Source organism: Tigriopus californicus, chromosome 11, assembly GCF_007210705.1.
Source record: "Tigriopus californicus strain San Diego chromosome 11, Tcal_SD_v2.1, whole genome shotgun sequence".
Lineage (NCBI taxonomy): Eukaryota > Metazoa > Arthropoda > Copepoda > Harpacticoida > Harpacticidae > Tigriopus > Tigriopus californicus.
The window spans coordinates 9,507,295-9,528,151 of NC_081450.1; the positions used below are offsets into that span (position 1 = coordinate 9,507,295).

General features: G+C 46.9%; 4 protein-coding genes across 5 annotated transcripts; 3 read left to right on the forward strand and 1 right to left on the reverse strand.

The window, feature by feature from the left end:
• Positions 1-2,634: 2,634 nt before the first annotated feature.
• LOC131890574 (opioid-binding protein/cell adhesion molecule-like) lies at positions 2,635-16,843 on the forward strand. Of its 2 annotated transcripts, XM_059239944.1 has the most exons (8): positions 2,635-3,746; positions 14,507-14,732; positions 14,969-15,111; positions 15,201-15,485; positions 15,635-15,825; positions 15,920-16,084; positions 16,173-16,281; positions 16,357-16,843. In XM_059239944.1, exons 1-8 carry the CDS (start codon positions 3,692-3,694, stop codon positions 16,614-16,616), a joined length of 1,434 nt encoding a protein of 477 aa, XP_059095927.1. In that variant the 5' UTR covers positions 2,635-3,691; the 3' UTR covers positions 16,617-16,843. The 2 variants fall into 2 exon arrangements, with proteins under 2 accessions (XP_059095927.1, XP_059095929.1); XM_059239946.1 differs by lacking the exons at positions 2,635-3,746; positions 14,507-14,732 and adding an exon at positions 14,332-14,463.
• LOC131890566 (transforming growth factor-beta-induced protein ig-h3-like) lies at positions 11,042-14,239 on the forward strand. Its single transcript, XM_059239936.1, has 2 exons — positions 11,042-11,374; positions 11,504-14,239. The coding sequence occupies exon 2, from the start codon at positions 11,565-11,567 to the stop codon at positions 14,124-14,126; it is 2,562 nt and encodes an 853-aa protein (XP_059095919.1). The 5' UTR covers positions 11,042-11,374; positions 11,504-11,564; the 3' UTR covers positions 14,127-14,239.
• Positions 16,844-16,977: 134 nt separating the features above from the next.
• Positions 16,978-19,030, forward strand: LOC131890573 (high-affinity choline transporter 1-like). Its single transcript, XM_059239943.1, has 2 exons — positions 16,978-18,448; positions 18,520-19,030. The coding sequence occupies exons 1-2, from the start codon at positions 17,460-17,462 to the stop codon at positions 18,986-18,988; spliced, it is 1,458 nt and encodes a 485-aa protein (XP_059095926.1). The 5' UTR covers positions 16,978-17,459; the 3' UTR covers positions 18,989-19,030.
• On the reverse strand, positions 18,998-20,200 carry LOC131890578 (protein cornichon-like). Its single transcript, XM_059239951.1, has 4 exons — positions 19,901-20,200; positions 19,618-19,799; positions 19,334-19,477; positions 18,998-19,257 (listed from the first exon to the last, which is right to left on the reverse strand). The coding sequence occupies exons 1-4, from the start codon at positions 19,979-19,981 to the stop codon at positions 19,230-19,232; spliced, it is 435 nt and encodes a 144-aa protein (XP_059095934.1). The 5' UTR covers positions 19,982-20,200; the 3' UTR covers positions 18,998-19,229.
• Positions 20,201-20,857: the final 657 nt, after the last annotated feature.

Genomic DNA, 20,857 nt, shown 5'->3' on the forward strand with positions numbered 1-20,857 from the left:
AATATCTCTAGAAGTCCATGGTTCGACAAACGTGCAAAAATAGTATAGATTTTGGAAATGAGCATTGCGATACTTGGTTGAACCTTATTTTTGTCCTCCAAGTTGCAGAGTCGATCTCAGGAGAGCTTTTATCGTTTGCTTAAGTTATTATCATCTACTAGAACCTGTCACCATATCTGGTCTTCATACATTGGTTACAAAAGTTTTGCAGTAAGTATAGTATATGGAGTTGAAATATATATATTTTTTTTCTCAAAGATTCTCGGGTTTGTATACCAATACAAGGGAATGAAATTCTCTGTAAGTCAAGGTGAGTCATAATTTATAAAATATTTGGTCGTGCAAACTGTTTGAATTATTTTTTGGTTCGAGGAATAGAGATTCAGTTTCTCATCAAGATTGTGCTGCGCTCTGGCTAAAAAAAAGTAGGCGTCGCTTCCCAACATTTAATGCACTACCAATGATTCGTGACTTCGCAGACACACATTCGTGGACGAAGAACCGCTTGAATTACTTAAATTCAACCCATGGCATTGGCCTCTGAAGATCATTTTCAGTGAAACGATTTGTGAGTTTCCATCAACACATAGTGTATATTATCATGGTCACGTTATAGGGTTTTGTGATTATTGAAATGAGTGTTTATTTCAAACCATACTCTGGGAACTCATGCGATGATACAAGATATCGATTACCACTTCAGTTTCATAGCCACCGTTTGCTGTATTCCAGTTTTAAGAGCTTTCGTTGGAATTGGAAAGGGCTTTTGGAGGTAGCACAGTACAGTTCATTTGGGAAATAGAAAGGTCCCTGGGGAATGGAATGGGACATCTGGTGGCATTCCCAGATCATGAGCCACTTAGTCCTGAGGAATCAAAATGGAAGGTTTTCCAAGGGCACAAAGAGGCAAACGAAAAGAAAATCATCAATGGAGGACAAATTGTATTTGTCAAAGGACGAGAATCAAGTCAACCTGAGTCAGTATGTATTTGTGTTCGTCTGCTATCCAATCATTTTCCAATCTTCCTTTTCACGAACAGGTCGCAAATTTGGCCATTTCATAGATAACATATGTTGCAAGTGACTCAAAGCGATTCACTTTTTTACCATACTCCAATATTTGTTCGTGCAGGGTGATTTGATGTTGAGTCAGGAAAGGGCTAAAAAAGGAACATTCTTTTCAAGTTGCGGGGTCTTTTCCCATTATTGAGTATATGTTACTGCATTGAACTTGCCGAGAAGTTGAAAAGTGCTGATGGTCTTGTCAGCCAAACTTGGGAAATATAAAATCTGTGTTTTATTCTCTCCAAACGATATCCAGCAGAGCTTTGTGATGCCAAACTTTTTAGCATTTGCAGATTCGTTTCCAATGGAACTTCCCGAGATGCATTTTCAAAGCATGTCTCCGTCCTCTAGTAAAGATTATTGTCAAATTTTATTTTTGCATTCTATTTTATTCTCTCCTTTTGAGTAGGATGAACAAAATTGCAAGCTCGAATTGCATATTACATAAAGAGCCCTTGTTTCCCCCAATTCATCGCGATTCTGAAGCCCTTTCAATTGAATTATACGGAGTTCCTCCTTTATTGCGTTGGATCATGACAGACACGTCCTTGCCGACTTTGCTCGTAACTCTTGTTTCCCTCGGATGAACTTTGGTCATTTTCTATTCCTGGCATAACACCCACATCTCTTTGAGAGGAGGGAGGATAAATAGAAATTTCATCAAGCTCCACAGTACATAGTGTACATGGTACGCACAAACAGAAGAAGCGCAAACCAGACGTTCCTTCTCGTTCGGTTAACTCTCGTTCCTCCATCGTGGATGTTTCCAAAACCGACTTTGGTTGCTTTCCTGGATGGATTTAGCACACGCACCAAGGACTATGTTCCACTTTAGCAGATCCTGTTCCACTAACAACGGTACCCTTGCTACGGTCGTTTCCATCCCTTCTTTAAAAAAAGGCAGCCGTCCTTCACTTTTTCAAAAAAAGGGGGAAAAGATCCCTCCAATTGCCTCCTAAAAGGAAGAAATAGTGAGTCGCGACTTGGGTGGCCTTCTTGACGCTCTCTCCAATGAATCCTGGTTGGGTCAGCCGGTCGCTCTGTTTTCCATCCGAGAATCCAGCGCACTGGAACACGAGCGCAGGACATGGATATTACCTTTCTCAGGAGGAAAAGGTCGACGGAGAGTGGCCGTTGGATGGTCACCCTCTCGCGCACGTTTGTTCCATGCACACACACATAGTACACACGGTTCATTCCGAGTGGCTTGGATTCAGGCCCGTTCCACAACCTGATCTTCGTCGTCGCGGCGTTCGGTCCTCGTTAGGCTTTGTTCGCCGTTGGCGCCTCCTCCTTCTTCTTCTTCTTCTTCTTCCCCACTCCGATTCAGCTTGATTTTCTCTGCGTTCTTGTGCCCCACGCCCTGGCGAACCCGAAAGAGATCCACGAATGTTCAGGAGCACCACCACCAACAACAACAGCTAATACTACTAGGTACTACTACGACTACCACCACGACCACCCCTATTGCTACGACGAGCTTTCGTTCCGTGATGGAAGTCGTTGAGCGGAAGTGTTCCTATGTTCCATAACTGAGTGAGTGACTGACTGACTGACTACGAAGAGAGTGACTGACTGACTGAATACGAAGAGAGAGACGGTAACAACGGGGACGACGACAATAACGACGACGACGAGGAAGAGCACGGGGACGCCGTCGAAGACGAAGCCAAAGACGAAGAAAAAGACCACGACGACCGCGACAACACCGAATACGGCACCACAGTTGAACTCAAGAAGAATTGATGGCAAGACATTGCCGAGAAAGGCTTCGACGATATTTTTGTGAAATTTCCCCTCTTCCCATCGAAAGCCTTCCTCGTTCGGTGTGACTGAATGGAGGCTAGCGTGTGAGCTTTTCTCGAGTGGTCTTCTGGATGGTGAATGTTCCACTTGAAGTGGTTTTGGTGATGTGGAACAGGCGTATGGCGATGCCAACGGCCACGGTACGAGCATCATAACCTAGTGGCCTGGCTCAAAACCAAGGGGTTCAAGTCTTTTGTGTGAGTGCGGCCCCTTTTTCCATCGCCGTGTCACTCATCAATATCATCTAAGGCCGTGGGATGGCTGGCAGGTCTGCCTTTCCTTATCGCTTGTTCATTCATATCTGGAAATTCCTCAGATCCTGATATAACCTTCACCGATGACTTGTCTCCGTTGACATTGCGTTCTTCTTATCAGTGCACCATTCAGCAGTTCACTCTGGTAAATCGTGCAGCCACTCCACTCATTCATTTGACTGAGGGGACACAGAGCAAGAGAGCATCTTTGAAGCAGGGAATGGAGGCCCAAGAGTCTTCATCAGAGGACTAAGTGAGCCTTGGAACAATTTCGGGGATACAAGCGGCAATCATCCAATTACTTAGAATCACAAAGGACCACTGATATCCATCCCTCCTGGCTGGGAAGGCCAGACAATTTGGGGAACAATACACGTCGCTCGGAATGAATGGGATGGCAAACAATTCGTCGAGAACACGCGGAGTGAGCGAGTGAGTGTACTGTATGTGTACAGTAGTGCGTGAATGAACGGTCAGTTCGCTCTCGTGGACCCCCCGAAAGTGGGAACGAAGAGCAAATGTGCGACAAGTGACATCTCATTGAACTCGCACGCACTCACATCATCATGCAGAAAATTGTTCGAAGCTATTTCGTGGGCTTGTTGCTCGCTTTGAGCACGGGTAAGTCTCGCTTGTTTAATACGATAATTGTCCATAATTTTTGAATGGATGATCGAGTGGGAGTAGACCCTCTTTTTATACGGAAGTCCTAGCTATAGGGTTAGTGGCGACCGGGCTGGAGTTTCCTTGACGATGGATAAATCAGATCTCTTATGCAAATCCAACTACTTAGCAGGTACTTCATAGAGGCTTCCAATTGTTAAGGCCCAAATGAGTGTTTCCCTCTTTTTCCTCTCTTTTTCCTCTACCTTTGTGTTTCTTAAGGACCCTCATATGAATTTTAAATTCCTTCCATTTGTACTGCATGCTTGGCGTGTAACGTATGCGTAGCTCTATTTCTTTATCCCTCCCTTTCCTTCCCTTGACAATGGTCCATGTACCATGTACCATGTACGACGTACATACGTATTGCGTAGCGATGGGCCTCTTTAGATCCGATGGGACTCTGAGTACGGATGGCAAGATCTCCCAATAAGTGGGAAGAAGGCCAGTGTGGACAACCATCTGGCGCATCTCCATTTGAGGCGATGAAGCAAAGATGCTCGTTCGATTCCGCTATACATTTTTTTGTACCTGGCCCTCCACTCGCTCCACGTTTACTTGAGTAGTATGTATGTATTTATCTAGGTAGGTAGGTAGTTTAGGTTTCCTACATCCAACGAGGATTGCGTGTGATCCAGCGAACCATGTGTTGTGGTCCAACTCAAGCGGACGGAAACGTCTCGTCGTGAATGCAGTCTTCCGTGGAGCAACAAGAAATATGGGCTCAGTTCCATCTACAGATGGCGATGTTGGTCACAACCACAAGGCACTTTGTTCCGCAGACTGGTGTGGAATTTCAAGTAGAAGTGTACGTATATCCGTTGAGTGAAATGCAGTGGACAGGCAAGCTACATTTCCCTCCATACTTTATCTTCGACTCATCGCTCAGTCAGGTTATCAGAGTGGCAGGCTCGTTGCACTTCCAATTGTTGGCGTGTAGCCTCATTTCCGTTGATGATTGCTCGACATGTTCCAGAGCCTAGTACCTTTCAACACGAACCCCTGAGCCTGCTTTAATAGGGACCCGCGAAAACACTGAGGCATATGTTTATGAACTGATTGCATTATCTGGGCCATGCGTGCTCAGACTTATTTCAGTATTTGCGGTAGCATGTTGTCATGTCGAGGAAAAACTTCCCCAAGAAGTCATTGCTCGTCTGTTCTGTCAATGGCAGGTGAAGGTGGATGCATTCAGTGAAGGGGAAAAAGGGGGGATCCCTTCCACGAGGTCATCTATTGAGCCTTTATATTTGGGCAGCTTCGACGTCTTCTCGATCGCCGTTTGTGCGTGAGAAGGATCTCCTTTTTTTGGAAAGGACACGATGTTGATGGCGTCTTCTTTGGATTCTCCTCGGCAATCTTTCTTTATTCAGATCACTTTTCAGTAGCCGGAAAGAACTTGAGCGCTTTCTGTCCGTTCCATGTTGCATTACCATTTTTGAGCACGGATCTTACGTTCCATTTCTTTCCAATCAAATACTCCTCCGCATGGAACTGACGAGCACCAGGGGATTGTGTCTGCCTCGTGTTGTGACTGTTTCGACTGCAGTTGCTGTTGTTGCCGTTGCTGTTGTTGTTATTGCCGTCGTCGATGTCATTATCATCTCTCCAAAGGCTTGGATGGAGCCAAAGTTGGTGGCCTCCACAGACCAAGAAGGGAAGACGAAATGAAAAGCACCGCTGAGGGGACTGGGGGGGACTTTGGGACCTCTTACATGACTGGAAGCGACAGGTCCCAAATAGAGGCGAGGCAACTGGGGAGAAACACCCGCAGGAGAAGTTCCATTATGAATGCATACGTTTTGCTTCGGAGCTACGGAACTCTATGAGGATTCTTCATTTGCTTGTCGATCGAGATCCTGATGATTAAAGGAAATGTCGCAGAAGCTCATCCTCGTAAACGTTGTTGAGAAACGGGAAGAGGACAGAGCTCATCACGTTCAAGGATATTTTGAGGAAAAGGAAAGTGAGAGGAGAAAAAAAGGGAACGAAAAGCAAAGGCCAACGGAACGAAGCCCTCTCGGCTCGATCTTGAGGACGGAAAACGAGGCTATCATAGATCTTATCTGGAAACTTTAGAGATAACGGCGGTCTCTTGTGGATGCTTGCCAGTTCAGCATTCCCCCATCGCTCTCATCTTCTTAGCAACTACTTACTACCACTAACGATTAACTCGTTGGGCCGAAAGTTCAAGAATCTCGTGGCTTCCAACTCCAAGATACGTGTACAATTTATCCTCTTCCCCACCTTGGCCAATGGAGGCCAGCCAGTTGAGAGCAACAACAACCCATCCTTGCAATAGTCAGTCGTCTTTCTATCTATCGAAGTAGGGACGAACATGAAAGTAACGTGTTCCCAAAGTAGTTCCCAACGTCTTCCTCCCCTATAACTACTACTACTACTACTATTACTAGCTATCAGAAGCCCGAAAAATACCTCCCTCCCTCTCTTCAGTGTACTCGTAAGTTCCACAAGACGGACGACGCCCTAGAACGAGGGAGGCAGGAGGAGGGTGAGGGCGTGGAAAGTGGAAAATTGGGGTCCAAAATTGAACAACGCTATTCCTAGTTGGGTTAGCTGGGCATGGTCGGACTTCAAACGAAGTGCACATCTCCCAGATTGTACGTGTACCGACCTCGAGGCTAAACCTTCGAACGTGGTTCCTGATGTTGATGTGTAGGATAAAGCTGCCATCATCTGTCGCTCTTATTTGGCTGCTCCTTCCTTCCAACTGGAAGTGGGGTTCCATCCGGAAGATGGAAAAGCTGAACACTGACGAGAGCTTTGGCTAGCATCAGTCCCTTCGGAGTAAAATGTAGAGTGTGTAAATGTGCCTTGGGAGGAAGAAACAAAAATGGGCAAAGCACAGCCAAACGAGCCTTGGGTCAAAAACGAAGGCTGTTCATCACGAAAGTGACATGCCTCTTATTTGTTGGAATGGGGAACAATTTTCCTTCTGACTAGATAGGTCATGTCAGAGAAGCTACTTATTTGAAGTATTGCAGCCTGGGCTTCAGTTGATGAGGCTCAACAACAACAACAACAACAACAACAACAACAACAACAACAACAACAACAACAAAAACGTCTCTTTCCTCCCTTGAGGTGTCATTTTTGAATTTTGTCATTTTCTAGAGCTAGTAGATCGAGGGCTATGGCGAGAGAGGAAAGAAGTTGATAGAAAACAATAAAAGTACTCTGTGAGAGCAACTTACTTTTCGATTCTTGGGCAAATCTCCAAGGAGAACCGTTCAATAATTTACGACCCACAACCCAACCTTCAGACACGCCAAAACAGTCAGCCGCCGATCGCACGAGAACGAAGATGAAAGCAATTTTGTCATCCTAAATATCATTCGACCGAAGGAGAAATGAATTCCTTGATACGGAATGTTGCCTGCTATGGGTGAAAAACGTTCGTTCCTTACTTGTTTGCTTACATGTTCGTCGAGTTCCCAAAGACTCGGCCTAATCTCAAATTTGATCGGAAATGACATAAAGCATCCACTCTCAGACCGCTTGTTTCTGCTGGTTAGCTGGACTTGAACACCGAGCACCACTTGGGTTTCGCTCTGAAATTGATAAACGTCCTTGAGCTTGGACCAATCATAGGATAAGATTCAAGGGTTGGTTTTTGTTCTGCGTATAATAATGGACCCTTGAGGGCCAGCAGATCAGGCTTTTTATGTCAGTACCCCGAAAACTGCCACGGATCTAGCTGGATTGCTTTTTGCCCAGCGAAAGACAAGAAAAGGGGAATCAAAATATGCGGATGAAATATTGCTTTGTGGCTCAACGAAACAAAAAAAAATGAGGCAATTGAACTGAAATATGAGCGCCGTTGAAGAATCTCATGGAAACTTCCGCAGGATCCCGACTGGCCTTGAGGCTTGGCAACTCACCAGGGGCTTTTACCCAGCCCTGTAGTACAGTATGACCGTAAAGTTTCTTCCCCTTGACGAGACTTTGATTGTGAACGAAGCCCTTAACCGATCTATTCTATTGTGTCATTTTATTACACAATATGTCTAGATGAAGTGAAAATTAGAGCTTAATGATAGGGTGTTGAAAAACAACCATAGTTATCTTCATGGTTTTATGACGGTGCTTGGAAGAGGCGACCATATCCATTGGACCTGGTTTATTTCTTTAAATTGCAAAAAAAGATGAAATTCAGTTCAAGTGATTGCCAGGTCGGTCGTCTTTCTCCTGATCGTAGTTGAGATTTTTTTTTCTATCACTAAGTGCTTTTGGCGGTGTCATATAACGCAAGAACATGACAATTTGAAGATGAGTTGGTCCCTCGCTTTCGTGTAAACTAGAAATGGGTCAAACTAGGCCAATGTACCTATTCACGGAATTTGTAAAAACGTTTCGTTATTGCCGAAAGAGGTGCCAATCTTGACACCGCATTAGAAATCAAGCACTTTTATCAGAAAGTCAAAAGGGAGTGCTCCTCGAAGTGACAAGGACTTTACAGTCACTGTATGAATGTCAATAAATCACTGGTGTCACAAGTCTTTGCATTACATATTTCGGACACACCCATGCTCACTTATACGACTGTTAGTTTCAAGGCAGAAGGAGCAACGACAAGAATGGGAAAAGTTTCTCTGAAGAACATTGTTCGAGTCCAGTAAGGAAAGTTGGCCGTAAATGAAGAATGAAGAACTACGTGCTTCCAAACTATTGTACTACTAGCACCGGTTGTGTAATCTCAATCTGGAAATTAGGAACCTCCTTTGTTTTGATAATGCGGAGCAATGTTGTTGGTTCGCTCTGGTCTGTTGATTCCAGAAAACCAAGGACCACTCAATCCAAGATGGATACTTTTTTGAGCGGCGCAAGCGACTAGGAACTATTTTCAACCAACCAACCAAACTAACTTTGATATCTTAAAGGCATAGTTTACCATGAGAGGTCGACATAAAAACAGGCTCAGCAACTTTGGCGAGAAAGAAGTTCATTGGTTGTTTTTTTCGTTCGAGATGGAGAATTGCGGTCCCTTTTTACTTTCGTTTTATTGGATTTGCGTGCCTGAACAAGGAATTTTATTTTGTTTGAGTCACTACTGAGTCAAGACCCAATTCGTGTGGAATCAAGCCGACAAGTTCAAATAGTGAAGGCAATCACGATAGCATTCAATCCCCACATTCACGGTATACACGTACGATCTTTGGGAATCACAGAGATTTCGTTTGTTGTTGTTGTTGTTGTTCTTGCTGCTGCTGCTGTTACCCATGATGAAGTTTGCTTCGCAGGCTCGGATTTCTTCGAGCTTTGAGATGGTGGGTTAAAACCATGTAAGGTTCCTATTCAGAATTCTTCACCACAGTCGAACAACTTTTCTTTCACGAGCCTGAAACCATCACGAAGAGTAACGGAGAGGAGCAGTAATTTCAAGCCAGGGTATGTATGTGTATGAGTGTGTGTGCACTACAGTCCAACAATAGCACATGTACAGTAGAGTTGGTACGTGAATGTGGTTTCACAGTAGTAGCAGCCGGAGCAGCAGTAGCAGGGGTAACAATAGTGGTTTGGGTTGTGGTGAGGCTTTTAAAATTGCATGACCTCGAGGATGCCTTTGAGAGTTGAGAGTGGTCGTGTTTTCTTTCTTAACAAGATTACTGGCGAGGATTGAGTAACGAACACCCAAAGAAGTTTGGGCCACACTACTGTACCATTACTCTGTTGATTTTTAGTTTTATCTTCTGTCTTTCATAGCCTTGGGATTAGTGGGTTGAATGTGTTCGGCAAAGTTTGGACGTGATCAGGCGTCCATCATGAGTTGGTCTCGCAACTAGCATGATACTTACCAAACTGGATAAATAATGCCTTTTAGTTTCACAATCCCGCAGGAAACTAGGCCTTTGGCTTAATTACTTCTGAAATTTGAATTCATGACATACGTATTCCTTTGTTCTTCTCTTGACACAAAGAAACGACCAAGGACAAAGAGGAAAATTGTCTTCAAAGACATGCACGGACGGCTATTGGCAAGATGCAGTTTCGATCTTTTGTCATAAACATGAACCAACTTTTCCCAAACGTCTTGGAAAGAAATAGAAATGGATCCATTATCCCCGAAATGATTGTCAAATCGTAAACAAGTTCAAACTGTCAGGAATCCAAGTTTTCTGATGATCAAGTTGCTGCATTGTGCAATCCAATCATTCAAAGCCAGGTTCGGTAAAAGGTTTACGACACTATTCATTTCATAAAACATTGTTCAGTTCTCAAGCTGTCAAGTTCCTGGCTTGGCGAATGGCAACTGAACACCGGAAAGGAACTGTTTGGATACGAAATTGGGCTCAAGCGAGGTCGAGGTACGCCCGTCCGCACGCAAGTACAATCTAAGAGCGAAAGAGATAAATTTGATCCCATTTTCCTCGCGGTCCATGTTCTTTCATTACACCGCTGGCAAATTTGTTATTGTGTGGAGGACGCACACGACTTGGCGACATCCACAAACATCTCCTTGATTTGTTACCATCCGCCTAATTCTGGTTTATGCTCGTTTGGCGGGGGGTTTCCTTCATTTCCCTGGAAAGGTAAGCAAACCTCGAGAGCGAAATCTAGGGTCTATCGACCGACCCTGCTCTTCTGATACGTCCCAGACAATGGTCAAAATGTCTTGGAGGTGGTTTGCCCGGTACATGAAATAGGACGGAACTGGACGCTAAACCGACTAGAGCATCAAGTCCAGCAATTTGCATTTGTTCTCCAATGAATATCAACGGTGAGTTACTGGAGACCCAGCCCGATCAACTGCTACTAGGTATTGATTTCTTACTCCTCCTCCCCCTCCTCCTCCTCCTCCTCACCATCATCATTATGATCATCATGGTCGTGGCTGGCCTCACAATAGCGAGACGAGAACCCTAATGGGACGTTTGATCAGGGAGCGATGGTTCACTGGGTCGACTGAACGCTTCGAGTTTCGAATAGTCGCAGTTTCTCTAGAATCCTCGGTCTGACAAGCCCTCTTCCAGCGAACACGACGAACACGAATCAAAAACGACCGTCCGACCGTTCGACCGACGCCATAGTGATCTTGAGTGTCTTGGCCATGGACGACGATCCCAGCACAATGATCGAACGCCAAGAACCGAAAAGCCTTGATACCGGCCAACCCGGAGCGTTGTGTACCCTCCTTTCCTTGATTTCTTCGACTCCATCTCCCAGTTTCACCGAAGCACCGTGGTAAATTCCAGAAGCTCCTGCCACAATCCCGCGGAACAAAGAACGTCGCAGGCACACTCAAGCAATTGGGTTATAAAAGGAAGTCCTTCATTACCAGGAAACTAGTTTCATGTCAAAAGTGATCGCAACAACTACTGACCAAACGTTTACTTCCTCAATTCATCGGGGCAGAAAGAAAACTACACACGCACGTACACACGCACACACTCACTCACATACATATACATCATTTACGAGCGCTTCCCGTCAAAAACTCCCGGTCGTTCTGTACGCTTGAAGCTCGACTCAGAGTGGAAAAAGAGTTCGGACAGTGATATCTGCAAACACCCTGTTAGCAGCTCACAGGAGTTGCATTTCGTATCCAAGTTTCTATTTCCGACAAGGTAGGTTTCATCCACGACGTAGCTTCGCTTTTCCTCGGGGATTCCCATTGTTGCCAAGCATTCGGTCTCGTTTGCATTGGAAGCCTTTGATGTACGGGTCGTTCAATTTCTTTGTGTCCACTATTGCAGAGAAACCAGTCTCTTACCGAACGTAGAGCAGAGACATTGAGCTGCATAAGTACTCAAGAAGATGCTTTTGAGAATATCTGTCGTTCTCCTGCTGGTCACCCAAGGATGGGCCCAACGAGGCTCCAAAGGGCTCTTCGAAGATGTCGAAAGCATTTGGTCGCACATCAGCAAGGGAGTTGACCAATTCCAGGCGTCCGCTACTCGAGATATCGGCAAATTGAAGCCTTGGGCCCAAAAGGTTGAAGAAGAGATGAAACCAGCCTTGTCTCAAGTGGAGGACCAACTTGGCAGTGCCTTTGATCAAATGGCCGAACATCTTGATTTTGCCGCAGATCGTGTGGACGAACCCGCCATGATAGAGTCCGCGCCTAACGCTGACACTCCCATGAAACAACATCCTTTGCATCAGATATTTGGTGGCCTTAACCGTGGTCCCTTGAACCCTTTCCGAATTTTTGGAATCTCGAGTCGAAAATGGTGGGATGGTCCTAACGTTTGTGTGGAGAGGCAAATCATTGAAGAAGAATCCGAAGCTGAAGAGAAAAACGAGGATGAAATGGATGACACCACTATTTCTCGTCCTGGAGTTGCCATTCACATGGACATGACCCTGACCACTTGCCGTGATGGCGACAACTTCCATGAGTGCACCACCAAAGTGAGCACCAATGGGAACAAGAAGACTGTGGTCGTGAAGCATGAATGCTGTTCCGGCTTCAGACGTAAGGGTAATGAATTTGGATGCAATCAAGAATTGACGGATAACTTAGCCGAAACTATTACGGAGTTGAAAGGCGACGAATTTCTCCAATTGTTGAAAGCCACCAATTTGGCTTCCATGCTGAGCGAAAACATGACCGTGTTCGTGCCCACTGACGATGCAGTGGAGGATTTCCGTCATGATCTGGAGAAGATGAACGCCTTGGACCATGAAGAAATCTCGTATGAGATTAACGATGCCAACGATGAGAAACCCGCTGAAATCTCAGAGGGTCTCCTTTACCGAAAGAAACGCAATAGTGAAATCACCATCGTTGAATCACCCAGCATGACGAGCATTTTGAAGAATCATTTCATCGACGGTTGGGTGGACACCTCAGACATGCATGACAATGGCAAAGCCCAGACCAGAAATGGAGCGGAAAATGCCAACCTCAAATTTACCGTTTACAACACTTACCCCGAGAAAACTGTCATGGCCAATTGCGCCAAGATTGTGGGTCAGAATAACTTTGCCACCAATGGCGTGGTCCACTTGGTGGATAAGGTCATCTTACCTGCCTCCAAGTCCGTGGGTGAGATCCTTCAGGCCGACTCCCAATTCCGAAGCTTCAGCTCTGCTTTGAAAAGCGCCAATCTGATGGAGAAGCTGGGCCAAAATGACCAACGCGTGACCGTTTTCGCCCCCGTCGATTCCGCCTTCACCAAAATGCCGGAGGCCATGAAGCAAAAGGTGAAGGCCGGCAATGGATGCAGTCAGGATATTCTGAATGCTCATATCTTGTCCAATTTCGTTTGCTCCGGGGCCATCGAGACCAAAGCCAAGGCAGTCAATGACTTGAACCAATATGTGAACTTGGAGAGGAACGAAGAAGACGAGCTCATGATTGACGGCATCAAGGTCATCTTGAAGGACATTGTTGGCTCGAACGGCGTTATTCATGTCATCGAGGACGTCATCATTCCCGAGTCTGCTCGAGATCTCATCGAGACCTTGGAAGCGAATCACGCACCCACGTTTGCTGAACTATTCAAATTGTCTGGTCTGGAGGGCTCGGGCGAGTTCGATAACGCCACCATATTTGCGCCCAAAGAGTCTGCTCTAGTGTCGTTGCCCAAATCCTATTTGAACGATCTGAAAGCCGACCCCAAGAAACTTCGGGAGTTCCTGATGTACCACGTGGTCAAGCCCAAGACTTGCAAATGCGACTTTGAAAACAACAAGATCCTGCCTACCGCCATTGAGGGAAAGAACCTCCGTCTGAATGTGCATCAATCCTCGCCTTTCGGCCTCATCGACATCCCACGCAAAGTGGCCACTGTACAGTGCGCCCGATTGACTCGCTTGGATGATGAGATCTGTGGAGGTCTCATTCACACCGTGGAGAAGGTTCTATTGCCTCCCGAAGGGAATCTAATTCAAGTCCTGAAGAACAACAATCAATTCAAGACCTTCAATGAGCTCTTGAGCTTTTCCGAGGTGGAAAGCGAGCTTTCTGGCGAGGGTCCTCTTACCATTTTGGCCCCTACGGACTCAGCTTTCACTCACCTCAGCGAGGAGATGCGAGAAGAGCTTTTCGGGGACAAGGAGCTGGCGGCGAAAGTGGTGAAGCAGCATATCATTCGAGACTCGGTCTGTTGCACAAGCATCCCTCGGGTGATGCCATTTTTTGACACGTCTGGCCGTAGAGCCGCTTCTGGCGATGTGGTCTCGTTGAGAAAGTCTGCTGGCGGCCATATTTATGCCAACCGAGCTGAGATCATCACTTGCGACATGATGGCAGAGAACGGAGTCATTCATGCCGTGGATCGTCTGATTGATTTGGACACCGCCGCCGAGGATGTGGAGCAAATTGTTTCCCAGACCAGAACCAGACCCTTCAACATCTTCGAGTTGTTCTAACAAGGGCTCGATTATTTATGCATGCCATGAATTCACGACAGCTGCTACATACATACAAACGAGCTGAAAACCCAAATTTGAATCGAAATAAATATCACCAGTAACGCAAGCTAGTTGATATCAATCACCTCATTTTTGTTCTCCCATAAAAACTACTGCATGGGAGCGCTCATCCAGGGTCTTTAATTCTCATCACATACGAAATAGTTCAGAAGAAAGCAAGCACCCTCCATTATTACAAATACTATCCGTACGTTGTAAATAGATACATGAAACTCCTTTGGCGGTCGCGGTCGAGGCGAATGGAAACATCTAGGCCAGAAGCCCAATGGCAAAAGTGAGTAGTAGATGGAGTAAGCAAAACTTTTGTCATATTTCAGGCCCTTGCCTCGGCGGACACCTTCAACTTAACCCCAATATACCGGAGGTGACTCGCTTGGCAGGCCAGGACACCTCGTTCTTCATCTCTTGTCTACCTCAGTCGTCCCATGTGGGCCCTGTCGGTGATTCACGGGTTAGAGCCAAGGAACTGGCCTGGCAGCGCTTGCCAGATGTTCCCAAGGGACACGAGGACTGGGTCGTCATTGGGAGCCAGACTCACGCTCGGTACGTAATCAAGATGGAACGGAGAAGTTCCAATAGTAGTATGTATCTCTCAAATAGTCCGGATGGGGTGTTATGGATGGACAGGGGCAAAACACGCGTAGACCTGAAAAGGCCTCACTCGGGAAGAGCGATAACTTATAAGTAAATGGTCCGAATAACCAAAAAACATTGGACAGACGTAGGCTTTTCTTTTCATCGTGAGAATGTGACCTTTGGTACTTTTTCTCCTGTTGCAGGATCCACGTGGAACAAAGTGCTGACGGGCGAGGCCTTGATCTGGTATTTCGAAGCATCGAGATTGGTGACAGTGGCACTTATACGTGCTCAGCAGAATTGGATGGAGAGAAAATCTCGCAGCAGTTCCATTTGAACGTAGTGGGTGAGGTGTTGACGAGCTCTTGATTTCTTCCAGACCCGTGGCAGTGCGCTAATTGTACGAGTGTATTTGCCAACGTGCACACTTTTTAGATCCAATCTCGTTCTCCGAGGAGATTGTACAGCAATCCGTCGAGGAAGGCACAGCCTCGTTTACACTTCGATGCGATGTTTCTGGAACCCCACAACCCAAGGTCACTTGGAACGTTCGGGGACAGATTGTTCACGGTGGGACTGGCAAATACGAAGCCACTACAGAAGGCCTTGTCATCCGGAACGTGACCAAAGACGACCAAGGCACCTACAAATGCAAGGCCATCCAGATGTCGGAGGGAATCACGGACTTCAAGGATTTACTCATCACGCTCAAAGTGGAACGTAAGTTTGTGACTTGTGTGGTTCGACTTTAGCTGCTTTTACTCGCATCAAACAGGGCGCATGCAAACAGAGCCCTTAGTCAAGCTTTTCTTTTCAAAAATCGAATTCTTTCCTTCCTTTTCATTTTTCGTCCCGTGGCCCATCCTCAGACGGTCCTGAGCTTCCTCCTCAACAGCGAGGCCAATTTTATGGTTACATCTCTGGAATGGCCAATTTAACCTGCTTGGCCAAAGCTGAGCCTCCAGCCAAATTTCAGTGGCTGAACAAAAATGGCATCGAACTCGAGCCCAAGGGTTCATCGACGATCATTCTCAATTCGGAACACAAGAGTGTGCTCAGAGTAAGCTTGCTCGCCTTCGCTGATCTCGTCCCAGACTTTGGCGATTGTTTTGAGGAGTTTCTTGTAATAAAAAAAGTTTCCTTGGGGCTCTTAGGTGCTAGTGACCCATGACGACGACTTTGGAGACTACACTTGCATCGCCAAGAATAAGATGGGAAATCTGAGGAAAGTTGTCACCCTTTCCGAAGGAGCGAAACCGGGAGTTCCTACCATCAATATTCATAGGATAGGACACGACTTTGTCGAGTTGAGTGTTTTGGTAAGACCTCGTCTCTATCAAGCCCCAGTTTTGTAGCCCCAGTCAAGGAGTACGATAGAGTTTCAATGGACCAATTTGGGCTTTCCAGGAAAATCGTGCCGAGCTATTCCTGGACATTGTTGGATTTCAAATTGAGGTCCAAGAGAAGGGCAAGACGGAGGAATGGAGCAACGCTACCATCATCGATTTCCCCAAAAGTAAGTCATGTTGCATTGATGCATCCACATCCCTCTCACTATCTGACACTGGATTGTCCGCTTGTGTTCTTCTAGATGCTTCCAACAAGTACATGGTGTCCGAGCTGCAACCCAAGAGCGTGTACATGATCCGGTCACGAGCCAAGAATCTGGCGGGCTTCAGTGACCCCTCAAATATGATTGTTCTCCAAACAAAGTCTCCTCACATGGTGGGCGAGCTCACCGGAAACGCAAGTGCTGTGATGTCAATTTTGGCCATGCCATGGACTACTTACTTCTCTGTGGCAGTGATGGTGCCCATCTGGGGATCTGGAAGGCTAACCATTGGGAGCTAACAAACCCCTGCCTGCTCTGTCATTGTACGTCTCTGTGGCTTATTCCCCTCTCTGAATGAAGAGTGAAGAAAACGAACAAGGTCAACTTTATTCCACAGAACATAAAACTCATTCCGTTGAGACGAACGACAATTGCTAGACAAGATTAGCCTACAAAGATCTGAATGCGGTGATAAATATGAAGTGTCCCCCATAAAAATAAGAATAGATACGACTAAGTTAACCCACTAAGTTAACCAGATGTACTACTATGTTACGATAATTGAGTTAACTGCATTACATAAGTTAGGCATCCATGAGAGACAGAAGAGCTTGGCATGTCCGCCACCTCCCTAACTCGTCTTTCACGACATGCCTCATTTACCGAAATCTGATGAACAAAGAACATTTATCCTAGGAAAGAGCTCTTCTCTATTGTACAAATCTGACAACTCGGAGGAAAAGAAAGTCAGAACTTGCCGGTCTGCCGGCACTTTTTGGCGTATTAGCGTGTAGTAGTCGCCAGGGGAGGAAGGGCAGTAGGCGGTGATCTCGGGTTTCGACTGAATGTATGTACAGGCCTCAACCGGGAGGGAAGTGTCCTTCGAACAGGAAGAGCCGGCCACGAGGTCTCTACGGGAAAAAGAGCATGGCACGATCAAAACATGTTTCCGCCACAAGACTTAAAGAAGGAGTGTGCTCGGGTGGGCAGAGTGGATAGAGTTATCCGAGAAGAAATGCCCAATCAGCAAGTCTTCAGGAATTTCTCCGGCATCCATTCGTAGCCCAAGGGTTTGTGTCACCTCGGTCACCTCCCTCTATTGGTTCGCCCTTCCCTTGACTTGTAGTCTCGTACGTCTCAATATGGACTTGATTGGCATGGGTCTGGTTCTAGTTCTCTATGGGATCATCTTTTTGGGAGGCTTGGCGGCCTTCCGAAAACTTCGCTCGGTACCGGGAGTGACGGATGGCTCCAATTTGATACTGGCCAACCGTGGTATTGGCATTGGTATGGGGATTTCCAGTCTGGTGGCCACGGAAGTGGGTGGAGCCTTTATTAATGGCAGCGCGGAGGCGGTGTATCGGAATGGGTTACTTTGGTGCATTGCGCCCATTGGATACAGCTTGAGCATGGTGATCAATGCCTGCTTTTTCGTGCGAAAGATCCGCGAAAACCCTAGGGCACATTTGACTTTGATTGATTGCCTTCAAGAGGCCTATGGGGAATTGACGGGGGCCCTCGTGTACTTGCCCTCGTGCTTGGGAGATATTTGCTGGACAGCGGCCGTCTTATCGGCTTTGGGAGGCTCATTAGAGGTCTTGTTGGGCGTGGACAAACGCGTGACCATCGTTGTGAGTGCTGTCTTTGCCACGGCTTACACCCTTTTGGGTGGCATGTACGCTGTGGTCTACACGGATGCTATTCAATTGGTCTTGATTTTTTTCGGGCTGCTCGCCGCCCTGCCCTTTGCTCTGTTTTGTGAGCATGTCTCGGTCTTCGACACGTCCTTGGTCACGTGGACGGGGACCATCCAGGTGGCACAAGTGCCACATTACTTGGACACGTGGATGTTGGTACTCTTGGGGGGGATCCCGTGGCAGCCCTATTACCAAAGAGCCCTTTCCATGAAGACCACCCAACAAGCGGTTGTGATGTCGATGATGGCCAGTGTGCTCTCGTTGACCTGCCTGATCCCGCCGGTGGTTCTGGGGATAACGGCCAAGACTTGGTCCATGGGCACGGCATCGAATCAAACTTTGGTTCCTGACGACCAATCGGACCTCGTTTTGCCTCTCATAATCTACCAATGTACCCCCCGCATGGTGACCTACGTGGTCATGGGCAGTTTAAGGTAGGAGAAGCCAATTTCGACTTGAAACACAAGTTCAATTGATTTGGTAACGTTGGCTTGCTTCATTTTAGCGCGGCTGTGATGTCAAGTGTGGATTCATCCATCTTGGCGGGTGCATCTTACATCTCCCACAACATTGTGCGACCCCTAACTTCTACTAAGAACGAAAAGCATACAGCCACGGCTTTCCGATTGAGCGTGATTCTTCTAGCGGTGATGTCCACCGTACTAGCCATTCACACGGACACGGTCTACGGCCTTTGGGTCTTGGCCGGTGATTGGGGGTTTGTGTTGGTGTTCCCATTGTTTCTCGGAGCCGTCCATTTCCCCCAGCATGTGAATAAATTCGGGGCCATCGGGGCCGCTTTGACGGGCCTCTCATTGCGCTTGATGCCGGGCGAGCCTTTGTTTGGATTCCCGGGAATCGTATCCGTGCCTACTTTGGATGACGGCTCACCTCAGTGGCCCATCAAGACGGCTACCATGGTGGTGACCCTGCTGGCTTTGATAACAATATCGCGGATGAAAATGAATCCATAGTCGCTCACGTGCGAAATAAACTGGTTTATTGGCAAATGCGAACGAGGAACCGATCGGGTGGATGATTATGATTAGGTAATGGGGGGAGGAGTTGCCGTCTAAGAGTGGCTTGGGCGGCGAAAACATGAAATATCACAAAACACAATTACGAGTGCATGGCCAATCCGCGCCACGGGCGGTGTCAGGTCCCAGGGTCATCCGTGTCGGTGGCTGGGTGGTCCTCTTTTTTTTCATAGGGGTCCTAGGTGGAGATCAGCGAGTAGATCATGCTGAAAAGAGACATCGGGCGCACAAGTCAAGCCAGCCTGTCGAGGGGCTCGTAACCTGGACTAATCATGGACTTACCCGTAAAGATAATAGAAGAACGAGAGCAAGTAGAACGCCAACTTGATCCAGCCCTCTCGCTGGCATTTGTTCAACGTGTCGGCATTCATGATGCTCGTGGGGTCATACAACCCGGGCGAACTCATGACCGGGCGATGCATGTACCTGCCAAATAAAACTCAAGCTCAGCGTACCTGTCAGGCTCATCTTTGATATAGAAGAATGAAGGCCAGTCCTCCCGATTAAAAATAACATTCCAATCCCCATCACCAATCCGGAGATGGCGTGTGCGTAGCCGGTGTTACCTGTGGACGTGGTAGGCGATGAGCGGGATGTTGAGGCAGAGGGAGAAGAACTCACCCCCGACCAAGAACAAGAGGTTGAAGAAGACGTGGAGGATGTACTCCGGCAACACCAGCGGGTTCAAGGAACTGCATTGATCGATCGGGTTCTTGTAATCCGTCTTGAGCTCATCAAACGCGATGATCTGTAACCCACATCAAATCCCATTGGACATAGTAGGTAGCAACGCAAGAAGGAAGGGCCTAGCTCGGGCCGGACCCGTGTCCGGACGGACGGGAGACTTACGTGAAATATGGCGAAGAAGATAAGGAAAGCGTCGACGATGAGCGCCACAATGTACGAGAATGCGGCGAACGTGAAGGCCATTTTGCCGGGCCAGTCGTCGACCCACACACCCAGATACCCAGACGATCCGGGACGATAAACCAGGCGGACCAGGGGGGCGGGACGATGACGAGGTGGGGGCCGGCCGATAAGCTTCAATTCCACGTCTGAGCTAATGAATGATCGATCGAGAAACCGCGAAGCAAGAAGTCTGTCCGTCCAAAGATGAGAATGATGATGATGATGATGAGGATGATACTGTTGATAACCAGCGTTGCCAGCTCACCAGCGCCATTGGCGGCCAAACGCCGACTGACCGATTATCAACGCCTCAATAATCTTGATATCCTGTCATTAGGCTGCGGTTAGGTGTCTATGCCATTGACATCAAACTGAAATCAGGCTTCTCAGCTAGAAACCATGGGAATTCCACAAGAACGTCATCCCTCTGAGTTTCAGAAATAGCCATTTTTGGACATTTTGGCTTTCATGGATCCACTTTGGCCATGTTGAGGTTGACAATCAGGGTGGCCGGGAATTTCAGCCCAGCTTGAGTCATAAGGGCGGTTTCGAGCATGACATCAGATCCACTGTACAGTGGGTCCCATGGGCTCTGGCAATTAGCCCTTGAGCGAGGAGCCAGCCAAGGGCAGTCAACGATGGATATCGTTTGTCAGAAGACACTGGGAGTTGGGAATCATGATTACTTCCATGTGCTCAATTGAGGCTAAGCTAAATTGCCACACCACCTACAACAAAATGGCTAATAAATTGGCCATGTAGACCCCCAATGGCAAATATATTGGCAAACGTAATATAAGAACAAATCACTGAAAATTATTACAGCAAAAGAAAAACGGACTAAAAGTCTGACTAATCCTTTACAGACTTATGGACTTATATGGACTGGTTTTGAAT